The sequence below is a fragment of the Gorilla gorilla genome, chromosome 2, assembly GCF_029281585.2.
Source record: "Gorilla gorilla gorilla isolate KB3781 chromosome 2, NHGRI_mGorGor1-v2.1_pri, whole genome shotgun sequence".
NCBI classification, from domain to species: Eukaryota; Metazoa; Chordata; class Mammalia; order Primates; family Hominidae; genus Gorilla; species Gorilla gorilla.
In genome coordinates this window covers 18,316,343-18,339,544 of record NC_086017.1, presented here as the reverse complement: position 1 = coordinate 18,339,544, position 23,202 = coordinate 18,316,343, and the positions used below count along the sequence as shown (strand labels likewise).

Here is a 23,202-nt window from a genome sequence, read left to right as displayed (position 1 = left end):
TTAAATTTATCCTGTGGACTGGTTGTAGTTGGAAGAGTCAGATGGATTTATCTCATGATGTCAGGAGTTTCTGGTGTCCCAAATAAAATTTTAAGCAAATGCTGAATGAAAGAATAGTTTTTACTCTCTATGACAAATGATATATTCCCTTTAATTTTTAATTTTTAAAAATTAATTAAATTGTTCAATCATTCCTTTTTTTCTTTCCTCTCTCAGGATTAGTTTTTCCAGGTTCAACTCAAGGGAGAATTTAGGTTTGGGGCCAAATATACCATGTTCTCCTTAATGTTCCTCTCTCTCGACATGTCATGTCTAATGGGTGAGATTAAGTTAAAATCAGGTTGGTCACAAAGGAGGAATAAATTCACAGAAGCCCAACCTGCCAAGGTGGAGCATGTGAGAGGCTGCAGCGAAGCATGGTAGTCCCAGACCCTTTGGGGAACTGATGGAAGGGAACTGTTGCTTCTATGACTCCCACAGCAGCTGTCCCTGAAGTCTCTGTTTCAATCACCGTGTTCAGGCTCCTTGAGGAACACACCCCTGGGGCAGTTCTGGAAAAGGCCGGCCAATTCCTCCTATCACCTCCGCAGGGCAGACTCTTGACTTTTCCTAGACTAGTTACCCACTCTCCTCCCCGCTGCAGTCTCCAAGCCACCATGGATGCCCTTTCATGGAACACTGCTGAGCTTGTAATCACTTGTGTAGCTCTGCCTTCCCCTCCAGGGGAGGGGATAATTGGAGACCACCAAGGCTGACATCATCTGTGAACAAAAGGGGTTAATCTGGCTATAAAAACGGAGTAGAAAAGTAAATCCATATGTGGAAAGGGAAATACAAAATGAAAGCTTTCTCTGTTTAAGACCTTGCTCCTGCCTCCCCCCAACCCATCTCTGCTAGCCAAGCTTCACTGATTTGAGACTGGTTCCAGGAAAGCCAAAACACCCAGACCCTGGGCCATGAAAGAAGTAAGTGTATAGAAGCCTGTGCTTCCCTTTGAGGGGTTGGGTGATGGTGGTGGTTCTAAAACTGTACTCCACCTGAGAAGCTGACCCCACCATCTGCATCCATCTTGAAAAAAAACAAAAACAAAAACCAAAATGAAAAAACAACTCTCCTTCTGATTAAGAATCTATGATTGCAATCACAGTTCCCTCGGTCATCTGGTCTACCAACCGAATCTACTAGCATTGTCTACCTATCATCACAGTATCACTTGGCATAAGGGAGAAGACACCGTGAGTGCTCTGCTAGCCAAGATAGGAGACTATCTGCCCCTTTTTCTTTTTCTTCTGTCTGCCTTTTGGATAATTTTACTCTTTTGTATTTTTAGCACTTCCATCAAAAATAGACAAAGAGGTGATAAGACTCAAATCAGCACATTTTTCAAGGGTTTGCAACTCTTGGAACAGCCTGATGTGAGGGACGTTTGGACAGATGAGCTATAAGCAATTCTATAAAATCATTCGCAGGCTGGGCTCCTTCTCCCAGTTGGCATGGGCGACAGCCTTTGAGAAGGGGAGGCATGGAAAAAGTCACAGGATCTCTCTTTTATCTGTCAAAGTGGATGGAGTTGGGGTCACTTTGAAAAAGAGGAGTATGGAACGAGGCAAAAAGTTCCAAATTCTAAATTCAAAGATTCATTGCTGGGTGACTGGATCTGTGTGATGGCACATGGAACATCTAGGAATCTGGCAGTCCTGGCCCAGGACATGGGCTCCTTGTTGAACATTCTGTTGGCAGGGCGAACACGAAGATGACTGAGGGGGAAAGGAAACCAGCCTTTTTGGCTGCCAGCTTCTTGCTGACAGCTGATGTTTACATGTTGTTGTATCCAAAGCAGGCTCACAAATCTTACGTATAAGGGACCCCACTGGACTGAAGTGATACGATTTTTAAGGCTGAACTAATATTTTCCTTTGACACCAGCTCCCTTTGAACTAGCTACAGACACTGCTCAGGCTAACGTGAATAGTGAATTGTACAAAGGCAGACTGAGAAAACAGCCAAGAAGCAAAACCATTTTCCGCTGTTTCAGAATTGCCCACGTTTCTAGAAAAGTCAGCCTGTTATTTGAGGGGCTACCTGCTTAATTCAGTCAGTGAGAGGATGGTCCTCTGATCTCCTTCCACTTGTGGACTTTTTATGAATCTTTTGAGATCACTCAGAGTCCCAAAGGGTGGGCATTGTTTTAATTGCCTATGAAAGGGATTCCTATAGGGCAAAAGTTGACCTGGCATTTCTTGCCAAACTAAATGCTTCCAGAGGCTCCAACACAATTGTTTTTTCTCTTGGAGTTGTCCTTTTCTTTCCCTAGATATGCCCTGTCAGCCTTTGGGAAAATGTAGTAAAGCCACCAGCATCACTATGAGCCAGAAGTTATCCAAACTCCCTGGGAATCTTATTTAGTGATTTACCAAGTAGCTTGAGGGAAATCAAGATAGAAGAAAATAAGGTCCCTGTGGGGACCCCTTACTCCCCTCCCACCCTGCCTTTCCTAAATTAGAACAAGCTGTTGGTGTCCCCAGGCCTAGTGTCTTCAGGTTACACTTGGAAATTAAAATCTAATTGGTTTTGTGGTTCTTAGGTTTCTGCCCTTAACAGACTCCTTCTCAAGGATACATCTGTAAGCTTGAGGTCAGCAATACCTACTTATTATACCTCCCTAGTTTTATAAGATGCTCCTGATTTTAGCAGCCTGATGTCTTAAGAATGTCATCCTGTAGGAATGTCATTTGGTGTGTGTGTGTGTTTGTGCATGCATGTGTCTGAATTCCAAATTTGCAGTCCTACTGATCTTTCCAAGGATAACACACTTTTATTGGAGTTAATTTTGGAAATAGGGGAGACATAACACACCAAGTTGGTGGATTTTTAATCTTGCCTGTCTGAATCTTAGTATCTTAAAAGGAAATGTGTTGTATAAACGTACAGCACTGTTATTAAAAGTCTTAAGGCTTTGCTTATGCAAATGCTTCCTGCTGGGAATCTCACACCTAAATTCCTGGGTTAACTTTTATGACAATGGAAGCATTGACACACACATACACACACACACTCTCACACACACACACGTGTGTGCACATGGAAAAGGATTTCCTTCAACCAACATTGGAGACTTGATGGTAAAATACCACTTGTGTTTTAGTGTAGTGCCTTCAGCAAGATGTTTTCCTGGTTTTAAACAAGCATCCTTCTTATAAAAGACTCCTTTTTCTTTTTCTTTTTTTTTTGCTATCACATGTTTTTAAAAGTAACACTAAATACACTTTTTGGTTCAGATGTTTTATCCTTTCCTTGATTTTCCCCCTGCATAATGATCTAATTGTACACACTATATATACTTGGATTCTGCATGTAAGAAAGTCATAGATCTTTAGGACTAAAAGGAACTTACAGAGTATTTAGGCCACATTTTTCTAAGCTCAGTTTTATGAAACAGAAACTAGTGAACGGTCCTTCACGTTGCAAATAATTCACTTTCAAGGTCTTGTTTTTAAAACTCATTTGCCACAATTCAAATGTAAAACAGAACTACAGAAGCCAAGTTACTTTCCAGAAAATTATCTCTTGAGTACATTCAGAATTATTCATTTAACCATATGTCCCAGGAAAGATGCCAAATTCCTGCAAACTTCTGAGCCTGCCCACATACAGTTCCTTCTGTTTAGACCATTTCTCTCTTCCTTTACCTAACAAACTTCTATTTATCCCTCAGACACTCCTATCATATGGTCTTAGAAAACCCTGTACCTTGTATTTTGTAGTATCCACCATGATGGTAATTATTTAATTATGTATATAACTCTTCAATGTCATTGTTTCCTGCTAGACTGTAAGCTCCATGAGGGCAGGGTCACTTTATGTCTAGTTCATTGCTCTATTACCAGTGTCTAGAATAATGCCTTGCACATAGTGGCTCCTCAATAAACATTTATATAAAACACCTTCATCTATGCTTCATCCATGCCCTCATCTATGCTTCATCTATGCCATCATCTATGCTTCTTGGCACATCAAAAGCTAATATATGTTAGATATCCTGCATCTGAGGATGATGCCCAAAAGGGGAGTTAGAAGGAAAGAGAGGCACCCTGGTTTCCTCTGGTTTCCAGGATCCTAGCCTCCTCTGGTTACGCCAGCCCCTCTGACTACCCCTTTCTCTGCCTTCCTCAAAAACTTTGTTCTCTCCTCAAGGTTCTCCCACTGGCTCTTCTCCTCTCTTCTTAGAATCTACTCATAGTTTCAACTATTCTCTCCAGCTCTCATCTTTATCTCCAGGAGTGTTTTCAGCTCCTGGAATCTCTTCATGGATAGATGGATGAGACTGCCAACTCACTCTCTCCCTGCTTCTCCTATGTTTATGGTATCCTTGCTTGTCCAGCCACCCAGATCTGACATCTGAATCCCAGTCAACTGCTCAAGGCAAGGAGACTTGGAAAGAAATGCTGTCTTCTTGCTGCAGAACCCAGTTTTCCTCATCAAGTGGTCCGTTTCTAGTTTGTGTCATCCCTTGTGTGGTGTACTCAGAAGGCAGGAGATGACCCTCTGATGGGACAGCCAGTTTCTTGACCTTCTGGAAGATGACTCACTAGAGAGAGAAAATTAGACTGCTCTAGAAAAACTCTGCTGCAGGCTTCTCCATGAAACAGAATACAGACAAGCACTGGGAAATCGTGAAAACTCAAGGCAATCAGTGAGTCAGTAAGCCTTGCAGCCTTTCCATGGCATTTCTGGTCTGGGCTCATTGCTTTGGAATATCCCTTGATCCACTCCTGCCCTTGAATGATTTGCTGACAAAGTGTTGGGGGAGCTCTGTGCATGTTGGAGCTTAGTGTTGAACCTGAGCCCTGGCTACATTTTTACTACCTGTGTGGACCCTGGCAAATAGTTTCTGTTCTCTGAACCTTGTTTTTTTTTCATCTTTAAAATGGATCATAATCCCTATGAGCTTCATGAGGTGGTTGTAGGAATCAAATATTTTAACGTACATAAGATGCTTTGAAAACCAAGGATAATTAAGCATTATATGTTTATAAAACCTCATGTTCCTCCTTCATGAATTTTGTTCTCCATATACCATCTGTGTGATTATTGACTTTTCTTTAAACACATGTTTAAAAACATATTTCTTGAAAAAAATTATCTCTAAAGTGTATAAAAATTAGACGGTAACCACAACAAATGCAATAAATATGAATCATTAAATTCTAGCTAGGTATGATTGCCTTTTAAAAGTTCTGAGCCTGGGAACTACTTGCCAATTGTTTAAAGTGAAGTTCAGCAAGTGTTTGGGATGATAAAGGCGTTTTAGCATCAGAAGGAGACTTCCTCCTTGATATAATCAGAAGAATGAAAGAACTGAAATGAGAGAAAGATGCTGACTAACATGGTTCAATGTTGTCAATGCATGCCTGTGTATCAACTAAATTCATCTTTAGACCAACAAGTCCACGACCCAAACTTCTGGAACACTGAAAACATGTTAGATATAGATTAGACATAGTACAGGTTGAGCATCCCTTTTCCAAAATGCTTAGGACCAGAAGTATTTCAGATTTTGAATACTTTTCAGTTTTGGAATATTTGCATATATGTAATACGATATCTTGGGGACAAGATCCAAGCCTTAACCTGAAATTGTTATGTTTCATATACACATTATACACACAACTTGGGGGGTAATTTTATACAATATTTTAAATAATTTTGGTGCATAAAACAAAGTGTATGTACATGAGGTCAGGTGTGGAATTTTCCACTCATGGCTTCATGTCAGCACTCAGGAAGTTTCAGATTTTAGGGCATTTCAGATTTTCATATAAGGGATCCTCCCACTGTACGGAAGGAAAAGGAAGAGCTGTGGGTTGAATTGCCCACATTTCGTTCACATTCACCATGACTAAGTATGTAACCATGGGACTTAATCCCTCTGGATCTTAGTTTACTCATCTGCAAAATGGGATGATTGTAAAATTCAGAAAAAAATGATGTAGCACAATGCCTGGCACCTGGCCTGTGCTTGCTAAGAGCAGTCACTATGCCTCGTGCTAGAGTAAGGCCTCTATTTTATCTTCACACATCAAAGGTATGACATGGTTGAAATTTCTGGTGTTTTGGTTCTGAGGAGTAGAGGATGACTAATAACACTAAGGATAAAACTTGGGGCCATTTTTCTTACTAGCAAACTAAAGAGGAGAATTAAAGTGAATAATTGGATCATTCAGATTTTAAAAATATCAACCAACAAAGCAATTTCTCCCTGCAAAACTTCGAATAGACCTATCCACTCCTTCAAGAGTGTTGTGGTCAACATGGTGTCAAGGGCTTGGCTAAAATTATAAAGCACTGAGAGGTGTTGATATTAAGCATTTTTTTTTTAAAAAAGGAGTGCCAACTCTAAGTTTTCAGGATAAGAAGAAATGTGATGAATTCAAGGCCTTCTCAGAATTCCTTGCACTTCAAAGAGCATGTACTTGGCAATGATTCCGCCACTTTCCTGAGTTTGGTCAACGTGGCTGAGGAAAGGCAAAAGTCTTAAAATCCAAGCAGATGGAACTTTTCCACTGGCCCTATTTTGGTATAAATATTCATCAAGGACTAGAAACTTAAAGTAGATAGCTGTCTGAGCTATGGGAGGTTTGCACTAAATTTCAGCCAGTTTTCGGTCATCCCTCCGGCTCTTGTCTCTCAGGAGGGCCAAGCCTCCTGAGATGCAGCTGCTGTTGTTCCGTCATCCAGGCCAACCGCTTCCCCAGACCACGGAAATCACTAGAGTTTGTTCTCAAGAGATGTCCAGCCAGAAAGAGAGGGCCTCGAGGTTCAGATGAAGGTTCAAGTTAGTTGTTTGTAAAAGGGAAACGAATCAAGGCCTGGCTCGTCCACCATCCTAAAGCCCATCTTTTTGTAGACAAGCTTGAAGAAGGAGAATAAAACTTGAAAGCATAAAAAAATTCAGAGTCTGGTTTGGTGCACTGGCTTCCCCAATTTCTCTCACTTTCATTTCCTTTTCATCTTAAGGTTCCTCCTAAATGCTACCACGAAGTCTCCTCCCCACTCCCCCCACCCACTCTTACTTTGCCAGTTCTGATCTTGGTGCAGAATGGGAAGGGGCCACACTGAGGGGTGCTTAAATAGGTTAATGGTCTCCCCTCCTCGATTCCACAGCTGTTTTGTTTTTGTATCCTCCGCTCTTAGGGTGTCTTTCCTTCTTTCTAACCCCTCAGAATTCCTTGTCCCTGTCAGAAAGGAGAACAAAGCTGCTCTTACCTCTTTTGATGCCTTTCCTTCTGTCTCCTATTTCCCGATTCCATCCCACTCCCTTTTCTATCCATTATTATCACTGAGCCCATAACATGTGCCAGGGTTCCAGGGCACACCCAAAGGGGAAGAGGGAATGGTCTCTGTTCTCAAGGAGCATAACATGGAGAATTTCAGCATAAACAGGATATGATGGTACGGGAGTTAAGCAGGCAAGACAGCCACTGTAGATGCTTCAGGGCCATTCAGAAAAGTAAACGTGCATTCAGCAGGAGAGTAAGTCCACACTAGGAGTTCACAGGACAGAGAACTTAGTCAGAACTGATGGTTTTATGGAGGAAGGCACTGAGGAAGGGGTGGGATTTGGGACCGTGGAGGAGGAAACCCTCTCAGCACGCCCACAGGGAAGAAAAGTATGTTCAGGGAATGAGTGACATGTCTGCCTGGGGCAGCAGAATGTTGTAGTGGAAGATGTGGCTGAAAAGGGACCCATCACAAAGAAACCTGGATGCCAGGCTAAATTCAATGGCAAGATTTGAAAGGGTCCTGGTGGCAGCTCCTGGAGACAAAGTTCTCCCTTAACGTGACACCTCCAGGGGGCTGCAGCAGGAACTCACTTTCCATGCTTTGGCCTCACATTAATCTGCTGCCTGGATACATATCACTTTCCAACTGTTTATCAAATACTGCCTCTATTATTATCTAACGGTACTTCAAAGGAAAACTTACATGCGGTAAAAATGCACCAATCTCCAGTATTCGCTCGATTACTTTATATGTATATCCCATGTGACCACCATCTAGATAAACACGTAGAATATTTTCAGTGGCCCAGAAAGTTCCCTCAGGCCACTTTCTATTCAATAAACACCTCTTCTTATAAAGGTGGTTGCTATTCTGATTTCTATCACTGTTGATTAGTTTTGCCTGTTTTCGAACATGGTAAAAATGAAATTACACGGTGTGTATTCTTTTGTGTCTGGTTTCTTTTTCTGTCTAACATGTTTAAAATTACCCATGTTGTTACATATATTAGATTTTTTGTTACTAAGTAATATTCTGTTGTATAAATATAAAATGATTGGTTTATCCATTCTCCTGTTGATGGAGATTTGAATTATTTCCAGTTTGGGGCTATAATGAATAACATGGCTCCAGATATTTTTGCCCAAAATTTTTTTGTGAACATCTGTGATCCTTTCTTTTGGACATACACCTAGAAGTGTAATTGTTGGAATACAAAGTGGATATATATTTAACTTTTTAGATATTACCAGACAGCTTTCCACGGTGGCTGTATCATTTTATATTCTCCCTGGCAATGTCTGTGAGTTCCAGTTGCTCCACATCCTCTCCGGCACTCTGTCCTGTTGGTACTTAATTTTACCATTCTGTTGGGTATGTGACACTGTCTCATTGTGCGTTTGTTTTTCTGTAATGAATAATGATGTTGAACATGTTTTCCTATACTTTCAGCTATTTAGATATCTTCTTTTGTGACATGCTTATTCAAGTCTTCACCTATTTTTTAAAAATTGGATTTTTAAATTGATTTGTAGAAGTTATTTATATAGTCTGAATACAACCCAGATCTGTCTATGTATGTATGTATGTATGTATGTATGTATGTATCTATCTATCTATCTATCATCTATCTATATACACAAATATATATACACACACACACATAAATATTCAAAATGAAGGTCAAAGCATCTATTTCTTGGGTTTCTTCCCACCTTCAGGGAGACTTGGTGTCAGCTCTCAGCTGAGTGAGATGGCCAGCAGACATCCCCCAGGGTTTGTCTGGGGATCAGTATATATAAATACTGCAAATATTTTCTTTCTGTGGATTGCCTTTCACTTTCTTAGTGGTATCTTTTCATGAAAGCAAGTTCATTTTAATGGCCAGCCTTCATAGTTATTTATTGAGTACTGCCTCCAGAGGAAAAGACACAAGCATGCAAAATTTGATTACCCTGTTACTGTTTTAGCATTCCATATAGTAATAAGCGATGACAACTTTACAAATAATTTTTAAAAGTTTTGGATATTACCTCTATTTATCAATCGTTTCTTCTTTGCCTCCTTAGCCTTCTTTGATTTTGTATACATCCCTCTCTCCCTTTTTTCTTTGAAAGTCATACATGACTTTCATGTATGCATACATGTAGAACAGTGCTGATTTTTCTTGAGTGTTTATGACATGGGTTTGGAGTTCTTCTCTTGGTGCTTTAAAGCTGCCTGGCACCTCTTTCTTGCCATGATTTCCCACATTAAAAATCCTCTTGCAAGAAACAGGATAGCTGGTGGCACAGAAGGGCTTCCCCACCTGAGTGAGGACAGGAGAGGGAATTATCCTAGGCAGGTGGAGGAGCTGGCACAAGTAACAAGATGGATCCCCAGACAAACCCTGGGGGATGCGTGCTGGCCATCTCACTCAGCTAAGAACTGACACCAGGTCTCCCTGAAGGTAGGAAGAAACCCAAAATATAGGTGCTCTGACCTTCATCCTGACCAACATGTAGGACTTAGTAGGTTAACTGGGACTGGGACTTCAGAAAAAAATGGCCATTACCTCCTTGAATCTGCCAAGGAAATAAAGAAAACCAATAAGGAGAAGTTACATAGAGAGAAATTTTAGCTCAAAATAACAAAGAGCTTTCCAATAATTAGAGGAGTTAAAAAAATTAGACATCTTCAGGAGGTGTGAGTGTTCCTCAGCGGTATTCTGACAGCAACTGACTGCCCAGCTCATCTTGTGTTTATGGGGAAGTGATTCTACACAACACAGTTTTTAAAAGTCTTTCTGAACTTGAAAGGCTATAGTACCTTGAATTCTAATCCTACCTCTCCCACTAACTAGCTCTGTGACCTCAGGTAAGTCATCTGGCTTTGCTGGGTCTGTTTCCTCATCTGTTAAAGAAGGCAGTTGACCTAGAGAATCCCTAAGCCTCTTCCTACCTCTTAAAAGTTAATTTTAATTGCTGAAATACACAGTACAAACATTATTCAAATGAATATAGGATGATTTCCCCTGTGATGGTCCCATTTCTGGGCTGGGCTCATGGAAATGTGCAAGGTGGGTGATGACAGCCATTTTAATTAGCTGGGAATCTCATTACAGGGTTATATCTTCCCCATGGGCTAATGAGTTCTGTTGGCTGTGTAGGAGGACAGATTAGAGGAAACAAAGCTTTTCCATCAAATCTTGCCCTTTCTTCTTGTCCTTGTAAACGCAGGGATGATCACCATAATGTTATTTTTCAGATAATTGCCAGGGAATCATCTGGAATTTTATTTTTCTCTGTTTAATGTACCATGTACAACTGACAAAAATCAAGGACAATCATCCTAGCAGCACTGAGATATCCAAGCCATATGTGTTTCATTTCAGTGCATCGCCTGCTCTAGAATACAGCAAGAAGGAACTCACATTTTCAGACCAAGTCAGATATTTGAAGTAAGAACTGTGTGAAAGAAATTGTTTTGATGCAAGATTCTAGATCTGGTTAACCAAGTTCCCATATTTCAGAACGCTGGTTTGCTTCCTCACTTCCTAACATCAAAAAGTCTTACCTGAGATTTCTTTTCCTCTTGTTATTAAATGGCTTCAGAGTGAAGCTCAGGGTGCACACACATGCTGTGGTGTTCTGAACGGTGTTTTCATGTTCTGCTCACATGTGCCATGTGCTGGATCTCACTGACGTATATGTGTGTGCACACACGTGTGTGTTCCTTTCTTTCCATATATATTGCATATTTTTGGCTACCTTTTTTTCCTGCTGTCAAAACACAAACCTGTATCTTCCTGCAAAAATTCAAACTCAACTTGGGGGAGTTTGCTGGAACTCCATTGCAGGGCTTGGGAGAGCCTCAAGTCACCATCATGAGAAGTTTTCTATGTGAAGCCTGACGGGCCTTGCTATCCTGCCACCCCAATGGGTTTTGCTTGAGAAGAAGAGAAACAGGTTCTCACATGAGAAGATAAAAGATGTGCATTTGTGGCTGGATGAATACAGTGGAATGTATTTCTCCACAGTCCAAGATGGGTGATATTCCCCAAGTTGGAAATCAAATAGGATGGAGAATATGGGTGTCAGATTCAGAAGGCATAAAACTGGACTATGGCCTGATCCTAACAGCTCATTAATCCTTGTCTTTCAACACTCAGCTCAAATGTGCCCTCTTTGGGAAGACTTTCTTGACCTCCCCAGGTAAGATTAAGTATTTCCTCTTCTGATCTCTCTCAGTCCCACACATGTACCCCGATCAAGGTCTTTAGGCACTGCTATGATTCTTTGATGATTTGATTAGGCTATTCCTTTTCTGAGACCATCAGATTTTAAAATTCCTTTCCTTTTATTTCTTCATTTCCCACCTCAGTCCCTGGCATATAATATTTGTGTAATACAGGTTTAGACAAAATAAATTCTTAGAGTTGGCCAAATCAAAGGTGAGTTGAAAAAGTTTCAACAAAGTAATGTGTTTATTCTCTTTACCATGTCACCTTCATTAGCTCTTTTAATGGTGAGGATGCCTTGTGTTTAACACACATTCCTTATATGTCAAGTACTGTGCCAACAACTTAGATGATTGTTGTGAGTACAATAACTTTTAGACCCCTTTTATTGATGAAGAAACTAAGGCTCAGAACTAATATGACTTGTTCGAGGTAATAGGAAATGAGTGGCAGAGTTGGAATTTGAATTGAGTTTGTTTACTCCAAGAGCCTCAGACCTCAATCCACTACAGCTGTATGTGTGTGCATATATGTTTACCTATGCATATATGTGTATATTTGTGTGTGTGTGGTGTGTAGTGCTGCTAATGCCTCAGCTTGATGTGGAAAGAGTCTTTATATTTTTAGGTTCTTTGTCTATCTGACATGAGAATATCTCTTCTTAGGACAATGTCTTAAATGCATAAGATAAAAATACAAAGAAAACCAATATTACTGAGATAGTATCAATATAGAAAAACAAATTTGTGACTTAGTAACAGATGTGCCTTTACTAAGTTAATGAATATGATCTAGCAGTGGGTGTAATTATGGCCATTTCAGAGCAGGGATGAGTATAAATTGTAGGATGAGGATCTATCTCAGCTGTAATGTGATATAAAAATACCTGCTTTCCATTGGTATCAAAGGCATAGGGGCTGCTAAACTTCTAGGGTGTTTGTCTTTATTCATAGTAGAAAGAAATGCTAAATTTCAGTTATAGGTTAGGGATAAAAAATGCAATACTTTTCCTAATTTAAGTTCCCTGACACCCTCAATTCTATCTACAGATCCTAGGTTAAAAGGCTGTCCTCTATTCACTAACAAGATTTCAAAACATCTCTCTCTTATACTTCCTCTAAAATAAGAAGCCCCCAGATGCTGACCTCTGCCCACATTAGTGTCAGATCCTCTTAACAAGGAGACTGGCTGGCCGAGCCAGGGTTGGGGTGGGGAGCACCTGTGTGCCGTGGTAGGAGGGGTGGCTCTCCTCCAGGATGAGGGCAGAGCTGGGATCTACTTTCCCTTCACCTCTTTCAGCCAGCAGATTGCACGGGTCAGTCACCTCGATGGTCAGCCTCATGAATCAGTACCTAGAAACGCCACTGAGTCATACAGCCCAAATAGATGCTCTCTTCTAAGGGCAGGTTTCTTATGAGGTCATTAGTCAGCCAAGAGCCCTTTCCCTATGCTCCTGCCCTTTGGTGTCCCTGACATCAGTACTGTGAAAAATACAACCTAAACATTCAGCTACCTCTGAAAACATATGCTGAGCAAAGACAACTGGTCTACCACCGTATCGCTGTAGGAAGGCTGAGGGACCACTGGCTGCTGGTGGGACCTAAGAGCTGCCAATAGTCCCCGTTGCCTCAGCCTCCTTTTCACTCAGTGGCACTGGTGGTTTCTTCCCAAAGGCCCTGTTTAAAATGTGACAACTGGGAGAATTACCACACTCATTCTACTGTTACACTGTAGGGATGAACAGAGTTGAGATGTGGCTCTGAAGGTGTGTGTCCTGGAAAATCTGAGAGTGGTTGGAAAAGGAAGTAGAGGTATGTGTGTGTGTTGGGGAGGGGAGAGGTCAAGGAACACAAAGACTCACAGAACACTGACATTATTTGGCCTGTCTCCTGCCTTATGAAAAATAAATTCTACCAGACTCAAGCTTACTTGGCAGGGATCAAAGCTTTCCTACTCATTGTCATGTATTCAGCACTTAGCACAGTGGCTGGCACATAACAGATGCTAAATAAATATTTGCTATATAAAGAAATGAGTGACTGTTGCCCTATCTTATAAGCAAGACATTGGAGGGAAAGACTGGTAATGGAGCAGGGGAGGGCTGCTATGGAAAGGGTGGCGACCAAACACCCAAGACGAATTGTGGCTATTCTCATGATTTTGCAATGTGATGTGGCCTGAGTATATTTATGGCTAGGTCCAAGTTTAACTACAAAGAGAAGGTCCTGCAGTCTGAGAGCTTAGAAGCCCCATGTGATGTAGGTAAACTGAATTTGGTCTTCCACATGCCAATACTTAATAACCTATGGGATTTTTGCATCATGCTGATGAGAGGGGGTATCCATAACAGCAGGAGGAAATGTTTATCAAGGGTATATTATGTATCCAGGCACTTTATGAACTTTACCTCATTAAACTATTGTTTAAATGTAGAACTACGGTGAGCTATCTTTCTCAAATGAGGAACCAGAGGTCCACAGAGGATCAGTAACTTGGCGAAGTTTGCAGACCTGGCAAATTGAAGAGCTGCAGGTCACATCTAGATCTTTGTGCTTGCAAATGTTGTGTGTTTAACGGCTCCTCGAAGTGGCTTCTGGACCTTGTGGCCAAAGCTAAGTTCACAGCCAAAATGTCCACCTGAACTTCTGAGTTTCAAGGTATGAGGTTGACACAAAACTGGGATACTCTGGGGGTGTAGAATACAGCAGACACTCTTTTCTCCTTCATTCATAAAAGATGCTGTGAGTCAATGTATCTTGGTTGTGGCACCACTCACGTAAATGTAAGTTTGTAAATTTCAGATATGCCATTTCTTATGTAAATTTCAGATATGCCATTTTTTTCTTTGTAAATTTCAGATATGCCATTTCTCCCCCTGTCCCATTTGTGACATGAATGGATTGAATGAGCAGATAACAAAATTCTGCTCAGCTCTTTTAGACAATGGCTCATTAGCCTTTGTCTCCAAAGATAATTTTTACAAAGGATTCAATATTTTTTAAACAGGAGGAGGAGACAAAATCTATACACAAAGCATGTGGATTTGAAACAGCCACCTTGAGTTGGACACTGGCACTCCTTTGTCCTTCAAGAGAGTTACTTGCCAAATGGAGCCTTTGTTTCTTCTCCCTTAGCAATTATATTTCCTTTTAAAGCATGTCCCGGTGGGGGCCCAGGCCATGTTTGGCTTGGTTGTGATTTATATATTATTGGGTAGGCCGTGGGTCAGGCTGACCAGACATGTAGAAATGCACATGTCAAGGCCAAACTTATCCCCAGGGCAGAGTTTCCTGAAAGCTCTGGGACAAGGTCTCTAGAATTATTTTTAGAGTATTAGGATAACATGTATTATTCTTTAAAAGGTCTCTCTACTAGTCTTTTGCTGGGAGATGTCCATTAGCCTTCTGGAAAACCAGGAGAAATCAAGAAAGTCTTTATTCTATACCCGACAAATGGCTCTGATTTGATGTAGGTGACAGTATACTCCTGGTGGTGACCAAGAGATATCAAAGAGATACAGATGCCTAGCAACATTTTGCAAAATGCTGGGAAGCTTCTGAACCAGACTATCAATGAGTTCAGTGGGCTGGAAGAAATTGATCTGTGTATGAAAGTCACAGTAATAATCATAGTCCCTCCTCACCAGATTTCTGCTTTCTATGAATGCCTTCTGTTTCTTGTAGAGTGAAAAGAACTGAAGTTTTGGAGTCAGAGAGGCCTGAGTTTGAGTCCTTAATCTGTCATTACGTGACCTTAGACAAGTCATTTCAAACTCTTAGTCTTAACTTACTCATGTGTAAAAAAGGACACCAATATTTTTGCATGGTAGTCCTTGAAGCTAAAGAGCTAACACACAAGAAAATGTCAATCATCTCCGGACCCTTAGAGATGTCTTTCCTTCCTCCCTTTTGCCTAGCCCCAAACTTGCCTGTCCTAACAGAGAACAAGTCTGTTGGGAGGCAAGAATCCAAATAGATAATAAAAGTAAGAACAGACTCCTTTCTCTTTTCTGAGAAAAAAATGTAAAAGGGTTTGCTTTTCATACAAAAGAGCAGACATGAGACAAGGAGTTGATTTGGGAGTTTCACAAAGCACTATAATTGATTTGTCTCTTCTGTTTTTGTGAAAACACAATTTCTGCATCAAATATACAGGATTAGATACTAAATTTGTGTTTCAGCCACTAAAGGAGGCTTGGTGAACATAGGAGACTCAACTTCATATGTAACTCTTTCTATAAAAGTTTTATAGAGAGCATTTTCTAGAGCTTTTGCAGATCTATGCTATTGCTATATGTAAACATCCAACAATGGTTTGGGACACACCAATTGTTCCATGTGGATTTAAGGAAATGTTGTGATCTTGAAGGAGTCCTGCAAAAGTGGCTGGTGGCCCTGCACCTGGTGAGACAGTAGCAGCTGCTGGCCAAATCCTCTTCCTGTTATCAAATGGTAGGGGATATGAGGATATTTCTAAACGAAGGCTCTTCAAGAGCAACAGCTGTCTCTTCGTTTTGGATGTCCTGAAAAGCTGCTCCACAATTCCGCTTTCAGTGGAACGAAGTTTTAAGCCTATTTTGTCATAATCATTTGTTATTTGGGAGATGGTCTGGTGTAAAGGAAAAATCAGTGGGCTGGAGGCAGAAGGAACCCTGGTTCTCATCCAAATTCTGCCACTTCCTAGGAAAGGTGACCTTTCCAAAGTCACCCAGTGAGTAAACGCCTGCAGTTATTATAATGACTCACACCCCTGCCAGAAATCTGTTCTTAAAATAAAGATTTAAATGGTGTTGGATGAATGGTTGGGAGATAAGAGCTCTCAAGGTCTGTTACTTATCATGGCAAATCTCCACTTTATGAGACACAAACTATTTTGAATGTGCAAGCTAAAAAGAAAGGACGATTTGCCTTCCTAAAGTCAAACTGAATACTTCTCCTGGAGCTCTGTCAGCTCTAGTGAGTTGCGAGAGGAACTATTCCCTTACTTCTCTACTCTTTACCTTTTCCTCTTGGGAAGTGGCCTGCGTAAGGGCGGAAGGAAAGACACACACAAAAGCCTGTGTGCAGCCCCTCCTTCCTGGTCCCCAGCCTTTGCTGAATTCAGCCTATTCTTTTTTCATCCTTGTCACCTTTGGTCAGTTAGCATGAAGAGAGGATCGAACCAAGCATCCTCAGAGGGGAATGCCAAAGTCATTTTTCCACTTTCCAACTCGTAGGAGTGTTGGTAAGCTCTGAGCAAATTCCTAGCCTTGGAGCTGAGATGCTTAGATTAAAGCCTGAAGATAATCTGATGAAGCTCTTTCCTGCCTCCCACTACCACAGTGGCAGATACATTGGTGAAAGTCAACTGTCAGCCCCCAACTCCACATAATCAGACACACCTGCAGGTTAGGACAAAAATCTGCAATTTACAAAGTAATGGTTTCAGCATCTGTTTTTAGAAAGCATTTAAAATGGACTTGGATAATTTCTGTTTTTAAAAAATAAGGCTCTATTATGGCAAAAAAGTTGCTTACACACCTATGGGCATGTCTCCAATGTCTTGGCTATTAAGGTCTTTAAGTGACAGTTTAATATGTTTTTAAGATTGAGAGAGCCAACGACAATTCTCGAGGAGCTGTGTTTACATTGGATCAGCTCACCCGGGTGATGTGCCAGTAGTTTGGCACACTGCAGGAAGTGGAGGTGAAAGCAGGAAGGGCTGAGTACAGAGGGAAGGCCTAGCCTGAAGGACAGGAAAGCCAAGAGGGATGTGATGTAGAGAAGCATGGAGAGAGACATCCAGGTGGACCTGGCAATGGACTTAGAAGTACCATCATTTAATGCCCCTTGGGCATTGTGCTGAGGGGTGAGAATTTCTAATTGGATCCCTCTGGAGCCAGCCCATGGGTGACTGCACAGTCAACTATGAACAGGCTCCTAGCTCTCTTTCTTCTAATCCCTTCTAAATTCCTACAGATGGCTCCTTGACAGTCAAGGGGTCTGTATTCTTGCAGAGCCTAATAGGCTTCAGTACATTTTCTCTGCAACTTCTGATAAGGAGCTTGATCCCTCTGGGCCTCAGTTTCCTTATTTAAAAAGTAAGGCACTCCAAGTCCCCTTCGAGGCCTAACATTATATAACTCCAAAGTGAAATGCTCAATAACTGGCAATCCATGTTCAGAAGGAAAGACTGTTCCATGTAAGCAGATTTTGCATCCGTTGGGTGAGAATGAAGGCAACAGCATTTGGTCATTGTCTTAGCTTGTCAAAGCTGAGCAATGGCTTAGGTTCAGCTGAATGAAAGTTAGGTGCTCTTCAGATGGGGCAGTTATAAATAAAAGTGTCCTCATTCACCAAAAAATTCCTTTCAGCATCCATGCACCCACTGAAATGTACCACCACCACCAAGGACTGCCATGGCTAACTCTGAGCGCTCATATGCTGAGCCTTTTATGTACATCATCACACTTAATTATCACAGCCATCTTGGGAGGTAGATGCTGTTACTGTTTCTTCAACTTTCAAATGAGGTGAGGATACAGACTCAAAGTTAATTAGCTTGCCCAAGAGCACACAGCTAGTAAGTGGGGGAGCTGGGACTTAAACCAGATCTGAAGCCAAAGCCTGCACTAATAACTTACATCCTTAATAAACAAGAACAAATTCATAGTTGAGATTGGTTTCACCCAGAAAAATGGCATTTGGCCTTCAAGGCCCTTTGTTACCAAGAAATGTTGGCGATTTCACCATTCTCAGGGAACTGTCTGTGCTAGGAAACCTTCTCTTTCCTAATAGAAAAAAAAAGATGGTTCAAGAGCAGCCAGTGGAAGCATTTTACTTAGAAAGAGAGAAGTTAGGGAACTTGTAAGCTCTGCCACGATGTATGTATGTGGCCCCTAGTGAGTCTCTTTCCCCAGCCTGTCTGGGGTTGGTTAGATGACCTTTAAGTCTACTCCAGTTTTTAGATTTTATGTTCTCTGCTGAAGATCTTTTTATGACTTTCCAGTTGGTGGGGATTCCCGCCCCAACCCCCTTGGGGGTAGGGAAACGGAAACAGTCTGTATGCCATTTTAAACCATTTCTCATTTTGTAAATAGGCCCCTTGTAGCTCTAAGAGTCTATGAAATTGTTTCAAAATGTCTAAGTGCGATTATGCATCCTGAAGCCAAATGCTATAAACCTCCCCCCCATACTGTTGCAGATTTAAAAAATAAATATGCAGTAAAAGCTTTTCAGTGTGTTGCTGATATCACGTAGTACTTAATCACTTCTGTGACATTCAGTTCAGCAAGGGGAGCTTCTCGGCTCTCTTCCCACGCCTCCACATTTTGAGTTGAAGGCATTGGTTAACCTACAAAATGGTGATCTTCCTCCTGATTGTCGCAGTCCCAAGAGATAAAAAAAATCTGCCCTTTCATCTCTACCCACCACATTCTTTCTCTAAGCCTGTAATTGGATCTAAATGGAAAACAAACCCTTTGCAGGTCAAGGAAGTTGGCACTAGGGGGTGACAAGAAAGAGAACATGTTCCACCTCTAATCAGGATAATCACACTCCCCTGTGCAAAGGAAAATAAAAACAAGGCTTCCTCCAAGTGGCAACACAGGACTGTGGTGAGGAGGAGGAGTCTCCATATACCTCACCTCACCTCATACGGTAACTATCAACCAGCTTCTATTAAAAATACTCAGAATCATTTCACTTTCCAGAGGACAATGGAACTCTGCCACCTTTAGCCGTGAACTATTCTGTGTCTGAACTTGGGGAGGCAGTTCAGACACACAAATATCAATGCTACAAGTTAAAAAATAATGCATAAAATGAAGCCTATGCAAACAGTGTGGTCTTAGCTGGACAGATATTCTCATGACTCACTCACAGGTTTCTGAGTCCTGCTGTGTGGCATGGTGTGCTATGTTCAAACAGGGATGACCAAGACAGGTTTGCCCTTAAGGAGTCCAGAAAAATGTATAGAGAAATAAGAGCATTGCATACATAACTCACTACTAGGTAGCAATTAATAGGTATCTTCTAAGAGTCTAAAATGTTATGGTAATTTCTGTAGGAGGGGAAATGACTTGATTCTGCAAATAGCTTGGCAAATACAGTGAGGCATGATACATTCCAGACCAATGCCCAGATTCAATGTGACTTGGTACCCACATTTAGAAGGATCCACTGGACTCTGTGACAGGGTCTGGGCAGGTGGTCTACAGAAGAGCGCAGCTACAAATTAGACAGTGAATGCTGTGTCTCCGAGTGGCTGTTTGTGTCTTTAGTTTGATTCTCACGTCTTTTGTTTTTCCCCCTCTCATTCTACCCTGCAGGTTAATGGCAGATGTTTAAGGAAGACTTTGCCCTGCAAGACTAAATCCTGTGAAATCAGAGTTTAACAATGACTGCTTTGGGAAATTAACTCACAATGTCAATATCCCTGCTACCACTGCCATGAGGGAGGTTAGGCCTATCCTCCCCACATCAGAGACAAGGAAACTGAGGCTCAGAAAAGTGACCTGGTGAATAATGTGCAGGTAAAAAGTGACAGGGACTGAGTCTGGATGCCTAGGGCTTGCCTTACAGTCAGCTGCCTGTTAGAACCAACTCTCTGTGACCCCGGGCCTCAGTTTCCCGATCTGTGAAGCCTAGGTTGTCTCTCTGTTCCCTTCCCGTTCACAGGTTCTCTAAGTCTCCAGCCTGTGCCTTCTCCCAGCTGCATTCAGGTAGGCAACAAGTGGTATTGGAGCTATAGGCACAGCCGCAGGCTCCTGTGCAGGAGTTTACCCGTGACCTTCTGGGCTCCGGGCCAGCTCTTCTTGTAAGGGAAACGTGCAGACCCTGGGGACAGAAATCAGTTCCCTTATGCTGGAACCGCTGCCACTGCCAACATCACCAACTAAAGAAACCGTGTGTGTGTGTGTGTGTGTGTGTGTGTGTGTGTGTGTGTGTGTATTGGGGGAAACACACAAAACACTGGGATAATAACAAAAGGGAGACTGTGAGTAAATATTACACGCTCTCAACCCTTACTTCAGCCACCTGAGGACAGGGAGTGAGGAAGCTAGGGGTTTTTCCTTTACAGACCATAAGATTTCATATATATACACTATATATTTTATATATATAATATATTATATACATTTTATATATTTTATATACATTTTATATATATTGTGTATATATATATATAAAACCTTAATTAAACTTTAACTAGCATCACCAAAGACATAAGACCCTTTGCAAATATTTTACACAACATTGGGTTTGGGGTGTGTGTGCCTGTTAGCTCAAACATGTATTCCCAACTATTTGTTTTCCATGCAGTTTTGGAGTTCAAAGAGTTCCCTTCTCATTACCTTTTGGGAAGTTTCCGCGAACAGATGGGAAGGGGAAACAAGAAAAAGTAAGAATCTGGGTAAATACAAACAGCTTTCCACTCACCTTTTTAACTCCTGGGTTGAGGTCCTTAGCCACCTTTGCCATCCTCTTCTGGGGTGGTGGAACAGCGCCTGGCTTCTCAGGCAGAGGCGCGAGGGCGCGCAGCGGGGACAGCGGCGGCTGAATGGCCAAGTTCGCGGGCCTGGGAGGGAGCTCTGTGCGCAGCCAGGCGCAGCTGGGCCGCTTTAATTGGAGAGCGGGACTCCCTCTAAAACCTCGCCAGCCACTCCGCGCCGGCGCTCGCGCGAGGCCAGCCAATCCCAGCGCGAGGCTGTCCCGCTCCCTCAGGGAGGTCTCTGCACTGTGGCAGCGAGCGGAGCTGAGCGCCGGCTGCCCTGACGTCAGCATGGCCGCGGCCCCTGACTACCCAGCTCGCTTCTGTCCCTCGAGCGGCAGGAATCCGTCCCCACGCCCTTTTCCTTTAAAGGGCAACGGGCCGAAGGTGGGGCGGGCGGCGCGGCTCCCGCGATCCATTCAGGTCAAAAGGGAGAGTGATCAAACAGGAGAGCCGAGGTATTTTTAGTGAGCTGGATCCAGAAATAAATGCTGAGCTGTGCTCCCCTTCCCACCCTTTCTGCCTGGTCGTAGGGGGCGCGGGGAGGGCTGAGGGAGGAGGTGTTTTGCAGGAGCTGGCTAACTTTTCCCAAACCTGGGCGAGTTCTCCAATATCCAGAGAGGAGAAAAGATTCCAGCGAGTTATGATTTTTTTAAACTTAACGTTTGTAAAGTATTAAACTGCTTTCTTATAACTTGCTTTAACATAAATCCTTCCTATTCCATGAGCAAGAAATCACTGTCCTGATCTTAGAGATGCTCCTATGGACATACTGTCTTGTTGTATGCTCATATTATCTCAGATATTATTATTATTATGACTGTAAGACGATAGATGAGGAAATAATCAGAATAACTGGTCCACAGCTGAATTATTGAGCAAGGCTTTAACCTGAGAGACTGAGAGTAATAGAGAGAAAGCTCATGGGGGCGTGGCGGGGGGGGGGGAGGGGGGCGGCGGGCACAGGGTTGTAAACTATAAACTAGGAAGTTAGTAATTTTTAGATAAATGGGGTCATGCAGGCCTGGACAAACAAGATTCCATCTGAGTTCACAAATCCATGGAATGTGGAGTCCTTGCAACACATAACTACTCTTATAAGACAGAACTGGCCAGGTTCCTCTCTCTATGCCACGTTGTTTGCCCATAAAGCCACATCTCTCTGCTGAGCCGGTTCCAGAGTTGGATTCCCAGAGGCATTTCCCCCCTGCCCTGACAGAGGATTAAACACAAGCCCTTTTTATCCTAGAGAGAATACCGCTGTCTCTGTTGTGAGGTGTTCGGCCTGTAACCCGTCTTTGCAGTGCCGCCTGCCAGAAAAACCAGGTCCTGTGGCTAAAATAAAACTCGGTTGCACAGGGACTGAAGAGCGGTCCCGAAGTACACCATTCGGGAGGGATTCGGTGAGAGGGGGAGGCTGCAGTTCCCATTGTGGCGCTGTCTCTCGCTGGAGGCTTTTTCCTCTTGAAAGCCTCCTCCAATTTAGTTCTTACCATCATCTCCACTCATCCCAAATCTCGGCCAGGGATCCTGAGTTGTGACTTTTTATTACATATTCCTGGAAAGGGCTTTTTGTGGCTTATCTTTTCCAAGATGAGGGATGACCTATTTCTTTTTTCACAGATTTCTGCTATAATTGATTTTTGCCTTGTTTGCTCCCAGCTATGTCCTCAAACACCTAGCATATGGTATAGGCACAGTACACATTTGGCAAATGAATAGAGGTTGGGTTCTGGCTTTTATTTTTTTTATTGATACATAATGATTGTACATGTGGTATTTTGATATATGCTTACAATATGTAATGATCAAATCAGGGTGTTTAGGATTTCCATCACCTTGAACATTAATAATTTCTTTGTACTGGGAACATGTCAAATCACTTTTAGCTTTTCTTTTTTTCTTTTTTTTTTTTTTGAGACAGAGTCTTGCGCTGTTGCCCAGGCTGGAATGCAGTGGCGTGATCTCGGCTCACTGTGACCTCTGCCTCCCAGGTTCAAGTGAATCTCCCACCTCGGCTTCCCAAGAAGCTGGGACTACAGGCATGAGCCACCATACCTGGCTCATTTTTGTATTTTTAGTAGAGACAGAGTTTCACCATATTGGCCAGGCTGGTCTTGAACTCCTGACCTCAAGTGATCCTCCTACCTTGGCATCCCAAAGTGCTGGAATTACAGGAGTGAGCCACCGCACCTAGCCTCTTTTAGCTATTTTGAAGTATACAATTCATT

At 42.2% G+C, this 23,202-nt stretch overlaps 1 protein-coding gene across 3 annotated transcripts in view; it reads right to left on the bottom strand.

Annotated features, from left to right (window-relative positions):
• LMCD1 (LIM and cysteine rich domains 1) overlaps window positions 1-22,374 on the bottom strand; it is a 67,710-nt gene extending 45,336 nt beyond the window's left edge. Inside the window, exon 1 of one of the 3 annotated variants that reach the window (XM_004033532.5) lies at window positions 20,920-22,374. In XM_004033532.5, the coding sequence (XP_004033580.3) occupies window positions 20,920-21,264 (345 nt within the window). In that variant the 5' untranslated portion in view covers window positions 21,265-22,374. The remainder of the gene's footprint in view (window positions 1-20,919) is intronic. The other 2 variants (XM_031009521.3, XM_019024592.3) reach the window with 2 other exon arrangements.
• Window positions 22,375-23,202: the final 828 nt, after the last annotated feature.